At 44.8% G+C, this 22,642-nt stretch overlaps 1 protein-coding gene across 8 annotated transcripts in view; it reads right to left on the bottom strand.

Moving 5' to 3' along the window:
- LOC145346831 (receptor-type tyrosine-protein phosphatase mu) overlaps nt 1–22,642 on the bottom strand; it is an 834,856-nt gene that overhangs the window by 300,583 nt on the left and 511,631 nt on the right. For all 8 annotated transcript variants that reach the window (XM_080194637.1, XM_080194638.1, XM_080194639.1 and 5 more), the window contains one exon: nt 20,887–20,996. In XM_080194637.1, coding sequence (XP_080050763.1) covers nt 20,887–20,996 — 110 coding nt within the window. The remainder of the gene's footprint in view (nt 1–20,886; nt 20,997–22,642) is intronic.

Here is a 22,642-nt window from a genome sequence, read left to right as displayed (position 1 = left end):
CCAAATCATTCTGAAACATCTCCTTGAATGGGGTGAGAATTCAACTGCTCTGACAGGTTAATGATCAGACGTGCCATCCAGAAAATTACTGCACTACACTGATCAGGAAAGGTTTAAGTTCAATTCCTATCTGTGTCAGGTTAGCTAATTTAAGGGTAAGTGGTGAAACTTCCTTTTAATATGATTCTCAGCTAGGAGCGCTCCCATTATATCGGGAATGTCAACCAACACCTCTCCTCATACATTGAATCTGAGTACTTCAATACCCACACTTCAATCCTTTACTGTTTGAATGGCACTTGGTCTATGTTTCTATTCAGTACGTGGGCCCCATTATGTTAATTGAATGATGATTGAGTCTAATTGATTAGAATGATAAAGATTCCACACTATCAGATAAATACAAATCACCTGAATAAATTCCAACCAGTTGGTTAACTGCAAATTGTCACGGTGACATCAGCTTTTGTTATCGCTGTTACAAATTTACATCTTTGGAACTTGAGGGAAATATAAATTACCCATTTTTTGCTTTATTTTAGTCAAAATTGAGATCAATTAACAAACTTTTTTTTAAAATTAGTGTCACAAGTAGGCTTACATTAACACTGCAGTGAAGTTATTGTGAAAATACCCTAGTTCACCATACTCCGGCACCCGTTCGGGTACACTGCGGGAGAATTTAGCACAGCCAATGCGCCTAACCAACATGTCTTTCGGACAGTTGGAGGAAATTGGAGGAAACCCATATGGAAGAATGTGCAGACTCCGCACAAACAGTGACCCAAGGCTGAGAGTTGAACCTGGGTCCCTGGCATTGTGAGGCAGTAGTGCTAACCACTGTGCTGTCGTTCAAACCATTTATAGAAAAGTATGTTGTGATTTCAAGAAGAAATTAGGCATAGTTTTTGGAGCCAAAGGGATCAAGAGTTACGGGGGGAAGGTTAGGTCAGGATATTTATTAAATTTGCTGATCAGCTATATCAAAATGAACGGCAAAGCAGGCTCAAAGGGCTGAATGGCCTTCTCCTGCTCCTAGTTTCTATGTGATGACGAGGCCCCAACCAGGAGTGAATGAAGGATGTTTCTTGTTTCTCCATTTATTAGTTGTGTGAAGGAATGGGAAGATTACAGCTGAAATCGCATTGAAACACTTGTAGATTATGCAAGTGGAACTGGATATTAGCCAGTCTTTATACGTTGGCGCAGTAAATAGTCTCATAATACCTGGTTTATCTGATAGCACAAGCTTTCAGAGCGCTGCCCCTTCATCAGGTGAGTGCAGGATTTGGTTCACAAACAGGGCATATATAGACACAAACTCAATTACAAGATAATGGTTGGAGTGCGAGTCTTAATAGATAATCAAATCTTTACAGGCGCAGGTAGTGTGAGTGGAGGGAGGTTAAGCACAGGTTAAAGAGGTAGGAATTGTCTGTGCCTACCCCAGTCCAACGCTGGCAACTCCACATCATGACTTTATACGACGGATCTTTTAATCTTGATTCAAATGTAACAACAGCAATCAGCGTAGCTCCCCCCTAGCCCACCACACTCTAATCCCCTCCTCCGCCCACCACCCCCCTGACCACCAGCTACCTGCTCCCAGCCACTGAAGTGATGGCATTCTCTCTGTTCTATTGGAAAACAGTTTGTTTAAGATTTGAGATTCCATCCTAGATGGGGGGGGAGCAATTCACTCTATCCTTCTGCAAAAACCAGGCTTCTCCTAGCACCATGCTGGCCTCACCAGTGGCTCCCAGAGTATTTTGAGTCGGATATTCTCCTCTTAGACAATTATCAGGCTTCAGGAACAGAAGCCAGTCCCAATAGTGCCTAAGTACTGCCTGGCTGTGAAACCATACCAGGTTGCCTCCCGGAGCCTATCCGTTTCGGGCTAGTGGGAAGGAAAGCCCATTGACGTGCCTGAGGCTGTTAGCAGCCCCAGTGGGAGGAGAGGTTGCTGCCATGGTAGGTCGGGGAATGTGAGGGTACCTCAGGATGGAGGCTGCCTCGGAGAATGCCTTTAACTGTTAAAAATGAGTGTGGCCACAGCTACCTGGGCCACAAGTGTGGAGAGGGAGCCCCTCCAAGCACCTCCCGACCTGCTGCCTGGAGGCTGCTTTTGGGCATCTGCTGGGTTGTGGATTCAGAGGGAGGCATCACGGATCTATCCCCTAAATGGGCACTTGACTGATTAGAAATAGTTACGCACTGCTGCCAAACAGGTAGCTGCCATGCCTCTGGCGAGGTCACTTGGATGTGACAATGCCTCAGGGTGACTGCCCAATGCAAGGATTCCTCATTTCTTTTCCGCTCCCGCCCGGTTTCCCCCCACACTCCAAAGATGTGCGGATTAGGTTGATTGGCCATGCCAACTTGCCCCTTAGTGCCAGTGGGATTAGCAGCGTAAATACGAGGGGTAAATACAGAGATAGACCCTGGGTGGGATTGTTGTCAGTGCAGGCTCGATGGGCCGAATGGCCTCCTTCTGCACTGTGGGGATTCTATGATTCAAATTCACCTCAGTGGAATTGGGAAACGTCTGTGCTTTGGATATCTTGATGAGGAGATGCCGACATTGGACTGGGGTAAACACAGTAAGAGGTCTCACAACACCAGGTTAAAGTCCAACAGGTTTATTTGATAATAAATGCCACAAGCTTTCGGAATGCTGTTCCTTCATTAAGTGAGTGGATGTTTCACTCACCTGACGAAGGAACAGCGTTCCGAAAGCTTGTGGTGTTTACTATCAAATAAACCTATTGGACTTTAACCTGGTGTTGTGAGGCTTCTTACTTTAGTAATCTGGCAGACAATTCCATATAGTAATTTCGGATGGATAAATGCTTCCTGCTAACAGTCCTGAACTTGTATTTAACAACTAATTTAACCAATATGCATCTATTTCTTTTTATTATTTATTCATGGGATGACACTGACATTTGTTGCCATCTCAGTGAGTATTTAAGAGTCAGCCGCATTGCTGTGGCTCTGGAGTCGCATGTAGGCCAGACCACATAAGAACAGCAGATTTCCTGTCCTAAAGGACATTAGTGAATCAGATGGGTTTTTAAATCAACAATGGTTTCATGGTAACCATTAGACTTTTAATTCCAGATTTTTACTGAATTCAAATTTCACCATCTGTCATGGTGGGATTCGAACCCAGGTCCCCAGAGCACTACCCTGGATTACTCATCTAGTGACAATACCACTACGCCCCTGCCTCCCTTAGCCTTCAAATAGAAATCCATTTAGTAATTTCTACAGCTCTTTCCGATTGTCTCATTTTTACGTCAGAGGAAGCCATCTGCCCTTCGCACTTTGACCTCTGATGCCATGGATTAACCATGTGACCATCTCCATACAGGCTCCAGCCTTCTGATATTTCCCTTGTGTCTGAAGAAACCTTGTCAAATGCGCTTATTCCTTGTGGGGGAAAGTGCTGACTGCTGCCCAGTTCACAGCTCCAGCAGGAAACATCCAGCCGAGAGCCCCAGGGAACTGGATTAGCCCGCAGTCAATATATGTCAATTTGAGAGTCTTGGCGACATATGTCAAATACATTTTGAATGAACCAACCCGAAACAATAATCCTACTTGAGTTTGGAACAATCAGCCTTATTACATCCTGTAAAACCGTGGAAGATTCCGGAGAGATTTAAAATGTGCCCTTCGGCCTTTGAGTGAGCATAAAACTAGTTCCAACACGATGGTTTATAGAGGTGTCCTTCACTTTGAGGACTTGGAATCAATCATTGTCAGACTTGTGGGATGAAACATTCCCTGTGTCATTCTCAGCTGCGAGGGCAGCGTGTGAAATATATGTGGATGGCTTTAATATGGTTCCTAGTGAGTGCAAGTGAATGACATGAAGCCATAATTCATAAAGAAGCCCATCGTCCCACTCAGAGTCCACAAGGACAGCTGCCGTGGTACGTGGAGCAGTTAACACTGGCAACGTGAGGGAGATGAACTTGCTCATTGCCTGCAATATTGAGAGAAGATGATTACGGTGCAGAGTACATGTACTGTCAGACCCAATGTCACTTGTCTCCTCCTAATCAAACTTTCTCCCAGCGGTGGCCAGTGTTGCAACATAACTCCATTCCTCTCCCTACAGCAGAGATTCTCCCCCGCTGAAGGGGGAGACTCTCTGCCCCACATATCCTGATGTCTTGCTGACGGAGGCTCCCACAACCACAGCTGCACCCCGACTTACTTTCCACAGGGGGCCGGTTAGCTAGGTAGGCTGGACGGCTGGTCAGCGTTGCCGAGAGTGCGGGTTCGATTCCCGCACCAGCTGAAGTTGTTCATGATCTTCAGGTTAAATTACCACCAGTCAACTACCCCCACCACCCCCACCCCCCCACCATCACGGGGATGGCATGGTGGCACAGTGGTTAGCACTGCTGTTTCACAGCGCACCCGGTTTCTATTCTCAGCTTGGGTCACTGTCTGCGTGAAGTTTGCACGTTCTCCCCGTATCTGTGTGGGTTTCCTCTGGGTGATCCGGTTTCCTCCCACATTCTGAAAGACGTGCTGGTTGGGTGCATTGACCCGAACAGGCACCCGAGTGTGGCGACTAGGGGAATTTCACAGTAATGTCATCACAATGTTAATGTAAGCCGACTTGTGACTAATAAATAACTTCAACTTTAACTCTCAAAGAGGAGAGCAGACTATAGACATCTGGAACGATAGTGACATTACCTTTAACTTTCCGCAGCTAATTGTAAGGTAATCAATTCTCTCTGCCAGTTGAATATATTTAGTCAAGAATGCCTCCCTTTACAACTGTGTGCTATGCCTGGGGATTTGTTCTGAAACACTGGCCCGGAATCAACTGCAGTGGGGCATTCAGGAGTGTACTGTATGAGAAGGACATCTTCCCTGACCCTCCAACTCAAAAAGATTTACCAGGATGTTGCCTGGCATGGGGGGACTGGGTTACGAGGAGAGATTGAAGAGACTGGGGCTATTCTCCTTGGAAAGACGGAGATTGAGAGGGGACATGATAGAGGTATATAAGATACTGAAGGGAATAGATAGAGTTAATAGTGAGAGACTGCTCCCTAGACTGGGTACGAACACGAGAGGTCATCACTTAAGGGTGAGGGGGGGGAGGTATAATTTGGAGGTGAGAAGAAGGTTCTTTACGCAGAGAGTTGTGGGGGTCTGGAATGCGCTACCGAGTAGGGTGGTGGAGGCAGGAACGTTGGACTCGTTTAAGATGCAGTTAGATAGGCACATGAGTGAAACGAGAATGGAGGGATATGGTAGGGGCTATTAAATAGGGTTAAACCTCGGGAGACACCGGAAGGGCAGGCTGTATGATTAATATTTTTTGTCTTTATTCCACAGGTGGAGGTCCACCTCGTGTCAAGCGAGGGGCATGCACACGGCGGGTCGTGCGTGGGCTGCTCTTGGAAGTCCAGGAGTGGCCTAGTACTTCATGTCGGTGTGTGTGCTTGATCCTGGACCAGTAGACGGGCGCCGCAACAGCTCAGTGACTAGCACTGCTAGCTGTGCAGACACATGGATTTGGGCCTGTGTCTGTGGGAGTTTGCGCATTCTCCCTGTGGTTGCGTGGGTTTCCTCCGGGCGCTCCGGTTTCCTCCCACACCCCAAAGATGTGCTCTTAGGCTAATCGGTTTCTACCAAATTGACACTATTTCTTCCCTGAATCTGACTGAGTAGGGTCCCATTCGTAGACATGCAGGGTAGAATAGGTGTAGGGTGATGCGGCGGCGCGGGCTCGTTGGGCCGAAGGGCCTGTTTCCCGTGCTGGGTTGTTCTTTGTTCTTTGTTCTTTGTAAGATTTGGCACTGGAAACTGCCGGAATTCAGCTGGTAATAGTACAGTGAGAGCAACAGGATCCAAAGGATGTGCTAGTTAGGTGCATTGGGCATGCTAAATTCTCCCTCAGTGTACCCGAACAGGCGCTGGAGTGTGGCAAATAAGGGATTTTTACAATTACTGCAATGCAGTGTTAATATAAGCCTACTGGTGACTAATAAATAAACTTAAACTTTAAAACCCAATGTATGATAGGCTTAACAACTTATCTCCATTATCAACAAGATATAAGGATTGAGAAATAGACAGGAAGGACAGTAAATGGAATCATTGAATCCCTACATCACAGAAGGAGGCCATTCGGCCCATCGAGCCTGCACCGACAACAATCCCATCCAGGCCCTATCCCTGTAACCCATGCATTTACTGTACTAATCCCACTAACACTAAGGGGCAATTTAGCATGGCCAATCCACCTAACCTGCACATCTTTGGGGTGTGGGAAGAAACTGGAGCACCCGGAGGAAACCCACACAGACATGGGGAGAATGTGCAAACTCCTCACACAGACAGTGACCCGATGCCCAAATCGAACCTGGGTCCTGAGTGCTGTGAGGCAGCAGTGCTAACCACTTATCACCGTGCCATCCAAATAGGATGAGTGAATCAAACCTAGTGCGGAAGGTGGTGTGAGAAGAAACAACGAGATTTTGCTTCATTCATTTGTGGGGTGTGGATGTCACTGGCTGGCCAGCATTTATTGACCTTAAATGATAAATTAACAAATGATGAAAAGAGGCCAGAAAATGAATTGAGAAAAAAATCTAAAAATGCAACTTGTAAATTGTTAAAATTCTGAGAACAATTAAGTACTTGGATTAAAGAGATGTTCAAGTGTTAATTGTTCTCATTTGGGGACAGGAAAGGTTGTGTGCAGGAAAATAAAATCGGCCTAATAAGCACCAGTCCCAACATTCAGCAATGGAGTTTGGTGAGGAATTAGTGCACAAGTGCAGCAATTCTTCGAAGATTGGGGGTTGAGCTGTTTCTTGCACAAGCCTAATGATAGAGTGGGTCAAATCATCCGGCAGTTTGTCATGGTTCACAGCATTTCTCTCCCCTTCACAAATTTGCAGGATATGGACGATTTGCACGCTAATACCATGAGCATTAAACTCATCATTAATTTGTCAGCGAGCCATGGCCCACTATTTCACGCTGCCTGCAGCAAAGGAGGTGCTGTTAGCAAACAGCTTCCAGGTATAAACATCATCTTAAATGCCTAATACCTGTATGTTGTGTCCATTTCTACCCTGTGAGCTGGTTAAAAGCAGCACCATAAATATTCAGGATGTGTCGGATTACTGGCAGCAGCTTTCTGCTTGCCTGTCCATTTTTAAATGTCTTCCCATGAAGAAACATGTGCAGCCTTCTTAGGAATATTATATTTTTCAATGCTATCATTTCTGTGTCCCCCATTTCCAGGGGCTATAAGGCAAACATACTCAATCTCTCCTCATAGATATGCAGTTATGTGGTCAATATGATACTCCATTAGTTGCACTGGGATGATACATGAATAATGTTTGGTGATATTCCACGTGACAATACCATCTCCACTGACCTATTTAAAGTGGCCCATTTAACAGCGGCCATTATGTAATGAGGCCGCTTTTGTCAATGATGTCCATTTTTGGTTACAGGGCAAGTGGATCAAAAGGACCACTGACTGAAGCTTAGAATAGAATAGATGGGATCACCACTGTGCAGGAAGTGGTCCTTTAGCCCATTGAGTCTGCACCGACCACAATCTCATCCAGCCCCGTAGCCCTATGTATTTACCCTGCTGGTTCCCCTAACACCAAGGGGCAATTTCCCATGGCCAATCAACCTAACTACAGGCTTCGTCTGGCAAAATCTGTAGCCAGGAAATGCAGTGTGCAAGACAGCCATCAGTGATTTCTCTGCTGGATTTCCCACCTTCAGAGATCTGGTCAATGTCTGGGTGACCATATAGACTGAGATAAACCTTCTTCAAGGACCTGGTTGGAAACGTTCCACTAATTAAATAACTTTTGGCTGACCTGAACTAGAATAATTATTTCCGGGTCAGTGAGTACTTTTTTGGTTCGGTCAAACGTCCAGGTTGATCTCTTGTGGTGTCTGTTCATAATGGAACGTGTTAATGAACCAGAGGGCACCATATGTCACTGTGACATTTGTTAATCCCTAAAAAGGTTCAGTCATTTGAGAACTTGTGGACAATTATTCTGATCTTTAAAATTTTTTAGCTTTGTGCGAAGTGGAGTGAACTTATGCCACCATTAGTTAGATTAATTCTACAAAATACTTTGAACTAATTACCTTGGGAAGGCCTCAGCAAGGTTACTTAAATCATTTCCACATTCCAGCACCTTCAGAGACAATACCATTAAGTAACCCATTGACTCTGGAAAGGCCAACATGCAATGTACAAATTTGCAGTAAATGGTTACTTCCACACTCTGTGGGGCAGCACGGTGGCACAGTGGTTAGCACTGCTGCCTCACAGCGCCAGGGACCTGGGTTTGATTCCCAACTTGGGTCACTGTCTGTGCAGAGTTTGTATATTTTCCCCGTGTCTGCACGGGTTTCCTCCAGGTGCTCCAGTTTCCTTCCACAGTACAAAGATGTGTGGATTAGGGGGATTGGTCGTGGTAAATTACCCCTTGGTGTCAGGGGGACTAGCTAGGGTAAATGCATGAGGTTACGGGGATAGGGTCTGGATGGGATTGTGGTTGGTGCAGATTCAATGTGCCGAATGGCCTCCTTCTGCACTGTAGGATTCTATGATTTCATCAGTGTTGGATTTATATTGAGAGCAGTGTTTAGACTCTCAAGCTAGTTCTGCCATTGATATAGATCACTGCTGATCTGAAAATGAACTCCAGTTACCTGCTTTAGCGCTGTAACTTTTAATAAAATGAAAGTTACCAATCTTCATTTGAAATTTTCACTTCACCTTACACTGCAAGCTTTCTTTGTGGGAAAGGATTTCAGATCTGCAGCATCCTTTCTGTGAAGAAGTTCTTCCTGGGTGGCCCAGCATTAATGTTATGGTCCGTTGTCCTGAACTAGCCCGTTTCCCCACACTCCAGCTAGCTCCCGCACAGGGCGGATAGTTTCTCTCTATTCACCCTATCTCAGCAATGATGCAAATCAGTTCACAAATAATCATTACTTTGAGGTGCAGTGTTTATTGTTATTTAGGTGGATAAGTTGCTATTAGCAAGTTCCTTCAAATGACAATGAAATGAGTTATCTGTCAATTCAATCTGTTTTGGTAACCAACATCAATCTGAGGGCAATCTGAACATTATGGGATTGGGTGGCACAGTGGGTTGGCACTGCTGTCTCACAGCACCAGGAATACAGGTTCAATTCCCAGCCTCGGGTCATTGTCTGTGTGGAGTTTGCACTTTCTCCCCGTATCTGCATGGGTTTCCTCCAGGTGCTCCAGTTTCCTCCCACAGTCCATAGATATACGCGTTAGATTGATTAGCCATGGTAAATTGACCCGAGTGTCAGGGGGATTTGCAGGGTGGTGGGGTTAAGGAGACAGGGCCTCACTGGGATTGTGGACGGTACAGACTTGATGGGCTGAATAGCCTCCTCCTGTACTGCAGGGAATCTATGATCTTTAACACCCATCTCAGAACAGCAGGGAGTTGGGAACCAGGTCTTAATGTCTCATATGAAGGACATACCTCTGCTAATCCATTGCTCCCTCAACATTTCACCGAAGTGTCAGCTTAGATTATGTGCTGAAGTCCCTGTGCAGAGTTACAACCCACTAGCTTCAAAACCTGAGGCAAAAGTGCTACCCACTGAGCCAGCAGACAAATGTCAGACACTGCTGAAGCGAGAGGGACTATCTGATTGGAACGCATTACATGACGGGGCCGCGGTTAAGCTTTGTGTGGAAGCTAAAAGATGAGTTTAACAGATGGGTCTGTCAGACAGAAGTCAGAAACAATGCAGTCAGTTCATCTGAGACTTTAAAAGCCTCCTCATCGTGTCGCTCTTATAATTAGTCGGCACACCAGTCCAGCCCACTTTGATTCATGAACTTGTCCAAACTCGAGAGTCATCGAGATTTACAGCATGGAAGCAGGCTCTTATTGTAGCAACCTTCACTATGTAAGTGAAGCAGTTAAAAAAAACATATATTTTGCGGCATGGTGGCTCAGTGGTTAGCATTGTTGCCTCACAGTGCCAGGGACTCGAGTTCAATACCGGCCTCGGGTGCCTGTCTGTGTGGAGATTGCACATTCTCCCCGTATCTGCATGGGTTTCCTGCAGGTGCTCCAGTTTCCTCTCACACTCCAAAGATGTGTGGATTAGATTAATTGTCCATGCTAAATTGACCCTAGTGTCAGAGGGATTAGCAGGGTAAATATGTGGGGCTACGGAAATAGGCCCTGGGTGGGATCGTGGTTGGTGAAGACTCGATGGGCTGAATGACCTCGTTTTGCACTTAGGGATTCAATGGTTCTATGAAAAACAAAAGGAACCACAGTGCATAATTAAACGTGATGGTCCATGGAAAGAAAGGAAGCATTATATTTTCCCGTTAAAAAGCCATTACGCTGTCCATTTGGCCAATGTCAGTAATTGTGGCCATGTAGCTACACGATTATCGGAAAATAGCAGCACAGTGGCATCATGGAGGGTGGCACAGTGGCACAATGGTTAGCACTGCTGCCTCACAATATCAGGGACCAGGGTTCAATTCCAGCCTCGGATCACTGTCTGTGTGGAGTTTGCACATTCTCCCCATGTCTGCATGGGTTTCCACCCGATGCTCTGGTTTCCTCCCATAGTGCAAAGATGTGTAAGTTAGGTGGATTAGCCATGGTAAATGTGCAAGGTATGGGGATAGGGCAGAAGGATGGAATTGTCCAGCCCTACCCGCTAATGGAATCTTCTGGTCTTGCCCAAGCCAACCCCCACCAGGGATTCCCTGACGGTAGCATGGATGGGGATTGCAAATCACCATCGATTTGGCAGGACTGGAAAATTCCTACCAACAGCCAAAGGCAAGCCTCCTCCAGCACAGGAAATCCTACCACAGCTGGAGAATTCCATCCAATGTCTCAGAGTCCACCCTACCAAGTTCCTTTAGAATCTTGTATGTTTCAGTGAGGCCATTTCAATCTTTTAAATTCCATGGAATGTAAGCACAACTTACTCAGTGTCTCATCATAAGGCAGCTGATTTCTAAAAACCAGTCGATGCCAACATATTCCCCAGATACGGAGACTAAAACTGTGCAGAGTTCTCTGGGTCAGTCTCCGTAAAGCCCATACACATGTAGCAAGACTCACTTATCCTTATCCTCCAATCCACTCGAAACGAAGACCAATTTTCCATTGGAACAAAAAACAAACAAAATTACAGCACAGGAACAGGCCCTTCAGCCCTCCAACCCTGCACTGACAATGCTGCCCGACTGAACTAAAACCCCCTATGCTTCTAGGGACCATATCCCTCTATTCCCATTCTATCCATGTAATTGTCAAGGCGCTCCTTAAAAGTGACTATTGTATCTGCTTTCACTACCTCCCCTGGCAACAAATTTCAGGCACCCACCATCCTCTCAGTAAATAAACAAGCCTCATGTATCTCCTTTAAACCTTGCCCTTGCACCTTAACCCTATGCCCCCTAGTTTGCGAACTGCTCACTGATCTACATGCTAAGTCTTTGTGTTCCTTGTATGAGTCCCTTAACAGTTACAATTTTCGCGCCTTTTAAAATGTATTCAGCTAACCGTTTGGCAGTACAGAACTTGCTTATTGCTGAACAAACCTGAAAGATGCTAATGCAACTTTTCGTCTCGCAATTGTCAAAGATTCCCTGATCAAAGATCTCCTTTGCAGGCAGAAGGAGCACGTTCCAACAAAACAAAAGGTCAGAGACTGTCATTCCCTGGTTCATTCCTCGTGGCAATACCTTGACCAATGGGAGATGACCTACCTGGTATGAATTGGAAAGAAAAGCTTGGCAGTTAACTGTTCTCTGCTGCATTCGCTGTGGCCACTGCCAATCAGACTGCATTTGCCAACCAAATCCAGCACTCTCTTCCCACGCAGTATAAACTTTACTGTTGGTTTCTATTGCTTGGCTGCCCTCATGAGTGCAAGGTCACAAAATCATAGAATCCCTACAGTGCAGAAAGAGGCCATTCAGCCCATCGAGCCTGCACCAACAACAATCCTACCCTATCCCACCCCGTCACCCCACATATTTACCCTGACACTAAGGGGCAATCTAGCAAGGTCAATCAACCCAACCCACACTTCTTTGGGCTGTGGGAGGAAACCGGGATGCCCAAAGCAAAGCCATGCAGACACAGGGAGATGGGCAAACTCCACACAGACAGTGACCCAAACCAGGAAAGGAACTGGGGGTCCATGGCACTGTCAGACATCCACTGTGCTGCCAAGATGCCAAGCTTTGAAAGCACAACTCTTTTCTCAGTAATAGATTCTACCCATATTACCAAAGTGAATAACCTAGCACTTCCCCATATATTCCTCCATCTGCCATCTTGTTGCCCACTCATTTAACTTGTTAAATATCTCTTTGCTGCCTCTGTGTCCTCCTCACAGTGTACCTTTCTTTTTGGCTTTGTATCATTAGCACTGCTGGATACATTGCCCACGATCTATCCATCTCTGTCATGAGTATAATTTGTAAATAGCTGCAATTGATGCCAACAGCTTTCTACTGGTTACACCCTACCAACCCAAAAATGCCTTTACTTTCTTCTTCCTGTTTGTCAGCCTATCTTCCATTCACACTAGCATATTGTTCCCTACTTCAGAAACTCTTACCTTTTGTAATATTCATTTTGTGTGACATCTCATCAAATGGCTTTTAGGAATCCAAGAATACAATATATATACTGGCTCCTCTTCTCTAACTCAGAAGTTGCATCCTCAAAAATGTAATGCATATGTCAAACACAATTTCCCTTTTGTAAAAGTATGTTGATTCTGTCAGGTCATACTCTGATTTTCTGAGCGCATTGTTAAGAGTTCCATAATAATAGAAAACAGTATTTTTCTGAAAATAACTGACCTGATAGCCTCTTTTTGCTTCTCCCTTCTTTCTTGAGTAACCAGGTTACACTGGAATGTTGGAAAATCATAACCAGTACATGTGCGCACTTTTCTACGTAATAGTACATATATGTATTATTTCTTCAGCTTCCTCTTCGAGGACCCTATAATATTAGTCATCGGGTCCTGAAATTTGAGGGTTTTAGGTCCTTTGAATCTTTTTAATAGTTGTTTTCTGCTGATATTTCTGATGCTCAATGGCATGACCACCTGGGTGTTAACTTTGACCAGGAACTTAACTAGGCCGGTCATATAAATACTGTGGCTACAAGGATAGGGGGAGACAATGGCCTAGTGGTATGATCGCCAGACTATTAATCCAGAAACTCAGCTAATGTTCTGGGGTTCCAGGTTCGAGTCCCACCAGGGCAGATGGTAGACTTTGAATTCAGTAAAAAATGTATGTATATTAAGAATCTATTGATGATCATGAAACCATTGTCGATTCTCAGGAAAACCCTTCTGGTTCACTAATGTCCTTTAGGGAAGGAAATCTGCTGTCCTTACCTGGTCTGGCCTACATGTGATTCCAGGGCCACAGCAATGTAGTTGCCTCTCAACTGCCTTTGGCCAACCAGGGATGGACAACAAATGCTGGCCAGCCAGCGACGCCTGTGTCCCACAAATGAATATTAAAAGAAGGTGAATTTTGTGACAAAAGATTCATCTCCTGATTCCCTAAAGTCTTTTCACCGCTCGAAGGCACAAATCAGGAATGTGCTGGAATGCAACCCATTTGCCTGGATGAGTGCAGCTTTAAAAGCTCGCAAAAACCTCAACAACAACTGGCCCGTTAGATCAACACTACACTCACCATGTTAAATATCCACTCCCTCCACTGATGCATAATGGCAGCAGTGTCCATCTACAAGATGCACTGCAGCAACTCACCAACTGCAGTGACACTACTTCTTTTTATTCATTTGTGGGACTTGTGTATCACTGGCTGGGCCAGCATTTATTGCCCATCCCCAGTTGCCCTTGAGCTGAGTGGCTTGCTGGGCCATTTCAGGTTGACAGTCAACCACATTGCTGTGACTCTTTAGTCACATGTAGGCCATGCCAGGTAAGGATGGCAGATTTCCTTCCCCAAAAGACGTTAGTGAACCAGATGGGCTTTTCCGACAATCGACAATAGTTTCATGGTCATCAGTAGATTCTTAAAAATTAAATTGAAATTCCACCATCTGCCCTGGTGGGATTTGAAACTGGGTCTCCAGAACATTAGCTGAGTTTCTATTTTAATGAACTAGCGATAATACCACTAGGCCATCGTCTCCGCCTCCTAAATTTACAAGCTCTATCACCTCAAAGAACAAGTGCAGCAGATGCATGGGGACAACATAATCTGCTGGTTTACCTCCAAGCCCCTCAGCATCCTGACTTGGAAGTATATCACCTTTCCTCCACCCTCACTGTGCCAAGATTGTGGAACTCGCTCCCTAACAGCATTGGGCGTGTATCTAGACCGCATGGACGGCAGCAGTTCAAGAAGGCAGCTCACCACCACCTCCACTTTCTCAAGGGCAATTCGGGTGGGGCAAAAAATGCCAACTCAATGCCGACACTTACACACCTCATTAATGAATACATTTAAAACAATTTAAAGAGAGTTGACAATGTAATGTTCATATGAATAAAAGGGGCATAATACTATCCATATGAATAAATATATAAATTCACAGCTATGATCCCTGATAGGTTGACTGGCCATGCCAAATCGCTCATTAGGGTCACAAGATGTGTAGGCGAGGGAGATTAGTGAGGGAGGCTGGGAATACATGGGATTACAAGGATAGGGCCTGGGTAAGATGCTCTGTCAGAGAGTCAGTGCTGACACGATGGGCCAAATGGCTTTCTTCTGCACTGTGGGGATACGATGAAATAGGCTGTGTTTATCGAGGTATAAGGACTTGAACAGTCAGATCAACATTTCAAAACCTCAATTTAATCAAATTCACAGCTATGATCCCTGATAGGTTGACTGGCCATGCCAAATCGCTCATTAGGGTCACAAGATGTGTAGGCGAGGGAGATTAGTGAGGGAGGCTGGGAATACATGGGATTACAAGGATAGGGCCTGGGTAAGATGCTCTGTCAGAGAGTCAGTGCTGACACGATGGGCCAAATGGCTTTCTTCTGCACTGTGGGGATACGATGAAATAGGCTGTGTTTATCGAGGTATAAGGACTTGAACAGTCAGATCAACATTTCAAAACCTCAATTTAATCAATTGAACGTACTGTGAGCATCTTTCTTCATCGAATTCTGTCTTTATTTTGCAACAATAATGTGCTTAAACGGTGACATGATTGGATTGGAGAAGCTATTGAACTGAAAGGTTGCATCTGCTGTCAGCATCTAGCAAAGTGCATGTGGGGCAGGATGATGAGAAGATTCTCCAAGCCTTCCTCTGAAGTGACTGAATTGGTTATGATTGCTTGCTGACAGACTCATCTGTGATCAGAAGCCAGTCTTTGCGAATTTTGTTTATGGAATCTCGGGGCAAGGCCTACACCTGGGGAGAAGACATTGCGGGCCTATGGGCGGAAGCTAGCAGTCAGCCCATCCAGGACCAGACTCCAATTGGCCAAACAAACCTACGTGATGGTGGGGATAGGGCCTGGGCAAGATGCTCTGCCGGAGAGTCGGTGCAGACTCGATGGGCCGAATGGCCTCCTTCTGCACTGTGGGGACGGTGATATTATGACTGAACTAGACATGCATATGTAAATATCTGCTCTTCTGTTAAGTGATTGTGTTTGCTATTTGATCACACTACAAAGGATGAGATTAGCAGCCAAGTAAAAATGCTGCAGTAAATTTATTCAAAACAATTCAATCTGGAGTGATCTATAATCAGGATTGTGTGATGGCTTTAATACGTGTGTGGACTCCAGCTGAGGCCATGCTGGCATTTCACACAGGGAATGTAGCAGGAAACAAGCATCTTAATGGAGATATCTGATGCCAGGGACCCGAGCTCGGGTCACCATCTGTGCGGGGTTTGCACATTTTGCCTGTGACTGTGTAGGTTTCCTCTGGGTGCTCCAGTTTCCTCCCGTACTCTGAAAGACGTGCTGGTTAGCTGCATTGGCCGTGCTAAATTCTCCCCCAGTGTACCTGAACAGGTGCTGGAGTGTGGCGACAAGGGGATTTGTTTTAAAGTTTATTTATTATAACAAGTAAAGCTTACGTTAACACTGCGACGAAGTTACTGTGAAATTCCCCTCATTGCCACACGGCGCCTGTTCAGATCAGTACACTAACCAGCAAGTCTTTCAGAATGTGGGAGGAAACCAGAGCACCCGGAGGAAACCCATGCAGACTTGGGGAGAATGTACAAACTTCACACAGTGACCCAAGCCGGGAATCGAACCCAGGTCCCTGAAGCAGCAGTGCTAACCACTGTGCTACCATGCCACTCCTGTAATTTTCACAGTAACATCATTCAAGTGTGACTAATAAATAAAGTTTACTTTTATAACAATGGGAAATTGAGCTACAGTTTAATTGGTTCAACAGGGCTGGCTTTCGCAGTTGGTGGGACAGACCCAACTTTCACTGTTGCTTAGCTGGAATGCAGAGTTGTCCCATTTTTAACTGGGTCATCAGGAGGGGGAGAACTGGAATTAACAAACTCGGTAAGCCAATCAGGACGTTGATCCTGACCAGCTAACCCTTGCCCCCTCGGATAAGCCATGATCTTATTGAATGGCGGAGCAGGCTCGAGGGGCCAGATGGCTTAGTCCTGTTCCTGGTTCTTGTTCACGTCAGGAGTTAGCTCAACATATAATAAAAATCATCTTTAATCAGGAGCCCATGTGCTGAAAAAGTCTCAGTAACAGTGACACAAATGAGCACCTACTTGGACAACCACAGGGTTTTTATTTCTCCTCTCTGTGTGTTTACTGCTGCTGAATATTTTTATTAAAGCAAAATGACAGTCTGCAACTTCAAAGCTATTTGTATCAAGGAGTGCGGTAAAGTGCAGAAGCCGAACTAGCATCAAGAGAGATGTGGTTATTAACCCTTTGCAGCTTCATTTTATCTGTGAATTCAACATCCTCAGGCTGTCAGGCTCAATAACTCTTCCTGGCCAATTATCCTCTCAGGATTTCTAATCGTCCTCTATGATATTAGTAATGAGTACACAAGTGGGCTTGCATCACATTCCCCATCCTTTATTAAAACAACATTTATCTTCAATGGGCCAATACCACTGTTAAAGTAAAGACAGATTACACAAGTAACCATTAGTACAGTGTAATCAGTACTGTACGGCACATCTTCAAAGGACAATTAGAACATAGAATATAGAATATAGAACAGTACAACACAGGGACCAGCCCTTTGGCCCACAATGTTGTGCCGAATATGACGCCAAATTAGACTAATCCCTTCTGCCTGTCCCCGCTCCATATCCCTCTATTCCTTGCATATTCCTGTGCTTTTCCAGAAGCCCCTTAACCAACAGCCCCCCCACCCCACCATTGTATCTTCCTGCACCACCACTGGCAGCACGTTCCAGCCACCTACCACTCGCTGTTTTAAAAAACTTGCCCCTTACATCTCCTTTGAGCTTCCTCTGTCATCTTAAGTGCATGCCCCCTAGTATTAGGCATTTCGACTCTGGGAAAAATATTCTGACTGTCAACCGTATCTATATCTCTCATAATTTTATCGACTTCAAACAAGTCATAGAGTCATAGAAGTTTATAGCAAGGAAACAGGCCCTTTGGCCCAACTTGTCAATGCTGCCTCTTTTTTTAACCACTGAACTAGCCCCAATAACCCTCATTTGGCCCATATCCCCCTATACTCATCTTACCCATGTAAGTCTAAATGCTTTTTAAAAGACAAAATTGTACCCACCTCTACCACCACCTCTGGCAGCTTGTTCCAGAATTTCACTACCGTCTGTGTGAAAAAAATGCCCCTCTGGGCCCTTTAGTAAATCTCCCCTCTCACCTTAAACCTATGCCCTCTTGTTTTAGACTCCCCTACCTTTGGGAAAAGATGTTGACTATTTAGCTGATCTATCTATGCCTTTCATTATTTTATAGACTTCTATAAGATCACCCCAAACTCTCTTGCTCTCCAGGGAAAAAGGTCCCAGTTTATCCAGCCTCCCTCATGATGCAAACCATCAAATAGCATCCAAGGAAATCTTTTCTGCACTCTTTCCAGTTTAATAATATCTTGAGGAGTCTCCCCTCAGCTTCCGCTGCTGCAGAGAAAACAACCCTAGTTATTCTGCAATTCTTAAATTTAATTCTAATGATGGCTATGGACAAGTGTAATGTTCAAGTGAGCCAGGTTAAGAGGGTTTATTTCATTCTTTCACTGAATGTGAACATCAGCAGCAAAACCACAATTTTTGGCCATCACTAAGAAAACTGCCATTTCAGAGGGCAAGTAAGAATCAAGCACATTACTCTGGCTTGGGAATTCACACATAGACTAGGCTAGGTAAGGATGGCTGATTTCCTGCTCTGAAGAAAATTTGTGAAATGTTTTATGGCAATCCGATAGTTGCTAGGTCACCATTACTGATGCAAACTATTTATCCCAGATTCATTTATTAAATTCCTTGGCTACAGTGGTAGGAGTTGAACTCATGGGCACTCTTCTACACTCACCTACAGTCGGGTTTCAATCCAACAAGTGGCTTGCCTTCCACCTATCTGCTCCCACCACAACTGTGCTAGCAACAGGGGCTGGCTAGTGGGCCACTTCAGGCCCCAAACAGGCAACTAATCCTCATTTAAGGACCTCATTGCACTTCTGCTATGAATTAATGTGTGAAATATAAAAACATAGAAATAGGTCATTTCCAGGCCATAAATTTTATTTTAGCCCCATATGTTTGAGGTAAAGAGTATGGGCTTCAGTTAGGGGGGAAGAGAAATTTGGCTCACCATTTAAGGTAGACAGCCTTGCCAGCAATGTCTACAAGCTTCCAGGTTCAATTTACGTAAGATGGAATTTAGAATTTATGTCCTGAATCACTGAAGACCTTTCCTCTGTTTTGAACTAGAGCAATGTTAAGTGACACAAAGATCCAGAATGGCCTCTTTCTGTACTGTAGGGTTTCTATGAGAATGTCGAGGTTTCACCTCCTTTGTATTCCTAGATAATTCCTGAGGCTACTCCAATTTGGAATAGGGATGAAGCAGTGATGTCTTCAAAGGCACCAATGGATATTAACCAGCAGCAAGTGGACCTTATTGCTTCCGTCCTGTACTACGATAGAGTTATAGAGGTTTACAGCATGGAAACAGGCCCTTTGGCCCAACTTGTCCATGCCGCCCAGTTTTTAACCACTAAGCCAGTCGCAATTGCCCGCATTTGACCCATATCCCTCTATACCCATCTTACCCATGTAACTGTCTAGACGCTTTTTAAAAGACAAAATTGTACTCGCCTCTACTAGTGCTTCTGGCAGCTTGTTCCACACATTCACCATCCTCTGAGGGTCCCTCTGGACCCTTTTGTATCTCTCCCCTCTCACCTTAAACCTATACCCTCCAGTTTCAGACTCCCCTACCAGACGGGAGGATCTGAGAAGCAATAAGAATGTAAGAAATAGAAGCTGCTCTCTGAGCCTTCCCCACGCCATTCAAGATTGTAGCTGATCCTATATCTTCTTAAACAATCCCCACTACCTTCATTCCCTTCAAACCTAAAGATCTATCAACAGCGAGATGGAACATACTGAATGACTGTGTATCTGGAATACATAAGAGCAAGCATGTACAAGCACATAGAAAAGGCCACAAAATGTTAATCACAGTGGCATGTTTCTCAGTGGCGGGATCGTCTAGTCCTGCCGCTGCCAGTGGGATTTCCCATTGAATCCACCCCATGCCGCTGGGAAACCTATGACAGGGGTGCGCCGTCAACAGGACCAGAAGGTCCCAGCAGTGGGAAGAGCCAGAAGATCTCGTCCTAAATCTCTTAATTAGCCGATCAACAGGTTTAGGGCATGGAAATCTCACTATAGGCTTTATTTTTCTTTTATTAGTGTCACAAGTAGGCTTACATTAGCCCTGTAATGAAGTCACTGTGAAACACCCCTGGCTGCCACACTCTGGCACCTGTTCTGAGGGAGAATTTGGCATGATCAATGCAACTAACCAACACATCTTTCAGATTGTGGGAGGAAACCAGAGCACCCGAAGGAAACCCACGCAGGCACGGGGTGAATGTGCAGGCTCCACACAGACAATGACCCAAGCTGAGAATTGAACCCGGGTCCCTGGCGCTGTGAGGTGGCAATGCTAACCACTGTGCCACTGTTATGTTTCTCCCCTTTATTTCCTTTCTTACTACTAGACAAAACAATTGAGAGTGCAGACTCCCTTCAGAGGCAGGCAATTACAATTTCCTCGAGTCGGTGCAGAAAGATAAGTCAGCCTGTGTTCCTGTACCTGATCATTAGCCAACAGCCCCCTGCTGGAAAGTGTATGTGTGGATGACAGGGAGAATGTGACTGGGCTGCGCTGTGGCACTTCAACTACCTCTGGATAATAGCTTGCCAACATTGATTATCTAATCTCCCACACAAAGGATGGCCACTCACCAAGGTACCAAGGGGCACAAGTACCCATGAAAAGAAATAATTAATCTTCAACAAGAGTTGGCATCTTCTAAAGAGGCAAAAATTTCAGAGTAAGAAAGAGCAGATTGTTCATTTCCAAAGGATTTCTATCCTGCAACATTCACATAGCCAAAATACGGAACAAGATTAGAAGAACATATAAATATTTTTATATTGTTTCATAATGGCCACCTCAATTGCATTGTTATGATTGTGGGAATCAAGACCGAAATGTCTAAGCACAATGTTTTTCACTCTATGTGTGAAAAAGAGAATGGAAAGATTATACGACCATAAAAACTATTATATATTTTTACCTCATAAAGTGTAATAATACCAAATGTTTCCATTGGCTCCTTCCACTGTAGATAAATCTTCTCCTCGAAGGTGCTTCCTTGCACGGAGTCTATGGGGATTGCCCCAGGCACTAATGGGCAGACATAAAGAAAGAGTCAAAGAAAGAATACAGTAATAGCTTTTTACTCTCTATCTGCATGACAGGGACACAGTGGCTCCGTGTCCCCAATGGCATGTAATGGTGTGTAATCTGCATTCACTGTGACTGGCAGGTCAAATCGCAGAGTAAGCTGTCGTGACCTTAGCATCCACAAGGTACTTAATAGCATAGCCGACTGCTCAGGAACACAGACACAAACCTTCACAAAGGAAAAGCACGAAAAGACCACAACCTCGGCTAGATAAAGTCAATTTACTTAAGGTTTCTCCTTGAAAAGGATTGATAAATTTTGGAAATAAGCATTTCTAGCTTTTGTTCCTCTTAAAAAAATGATCTTTTTCTTTCTTTCCAACCCAAGAGGAAGCAGGTGTGCCTATTGAGAGCTCATGCATTGCCATTCCCTTGATGGAGTCAGATCTGGACCAACTGCAGAAGCCATTTTAATTGACCAAGTAACATGTTAGCAAAATGGAAGCTCATGGGATTAAAGGATTAGTGACAGGACGGAGACAAAATTGGCTAAGGAACAGGAATGGCAAAGTGGTGGCAAATGGTTGTTTTTCTTTCTGGAGGGATGTATACAGCGTCATCCCTAGAGGTTGGTATAAGGATCACGGCTGTTTTTGATATGTATTAATGTTGGACCTGAATAGAAAGGGCAAAATTTCAAAGTTTGCAGGTGATATGAAACTTGGAAATGTAGCAAGAAATGAGGAGAATTGTAACAGACTTCAAGAATCATAGAATCTGTGGAATCCCTACAGTGCAGAAGGAGGCCATTTAGCCTATCAAGCTTGCACCGACAACTAGTCCACCCAGGCCCTGTACCTGTAACCCCATGTTTTTACCTTGTTAATCCTCCTGACACTAAGGTGCAATTTAGCATAGCCAATCAACCTAGCCTGCACATCGTTGAACTAAGGGAGGAAACCGGAGCACCCAGAGGAAGCCCACACAAACACAGGGAGAATGTGCAAACTCCACACAGACAGTCATCCAAGGCCAGAATTGAACCCGGATCCTTGGTGCTGTGAGGCAGCACTGTGCCACTGTACCATCCCTGTGGATATGGAGGATATAATCAGACTGGTGAAAGAAGCTGGATATATAGCAGAGGCAACAGAAATGAAATTGTACAGTTTTAAAGGGAGGTGTGGGGGTAGAAAGAACCAGAGATATGGACACCCAAATCTTTGAGAGTGGGGTGTGAGACCAAATTGGATAAGAATGCAAAGTGGGCCAAATGTCTCACTCTGCAAGATTCAATGATTTCAAATTTCGAAGGCAATCAAAAAATCAGATGAGATCCTTAGCTTTAGCATTCGTGCCAGTGAATCTAAATAAAGGAAGTCATGGCAAACCGCTGGAGTACATTATTTACTCAGTACATTACTCAGCTGGAATGTTGTGTTCAATTCTTGGCTCCATACTTTCGTAAGGATGTCAACACCTTAGTGAGGGAGCAAAACCGGTTTAATAAAACTATATCAGGGATGAGGGATTTGCGTTACATGGGGAAGGTTAAGAAGATTAAAAGGAGGTTTCATGGATAAGTTCAAAATCATGAATAGTTCAGGTGGAATAAATAACACAAAATCGCTTCCAGTGATAGAACG

Source organism: Carcharhinus amblyrhynchos, chromosome 8, assembly GCF_965287045.1.
Source record: "Carcharhinus amblyrhynchos chromosome 8, sCarAmb.v2.hapA, whole genome shotgun sequence".
Classification (NCBI taxonomy): domain Eukaryota; kingdom Metazoa; phylum Chordata; class Chondrichthyes; order Carcharhiniformes; family Carcharhinidae; genus Carcharhinus; species Carcharhinus amblyrhynchos.
Note: the sequence above shows the minus strand (reverse complement) of the source record. Positions and strands in the feature narration are given on the sequence as shown.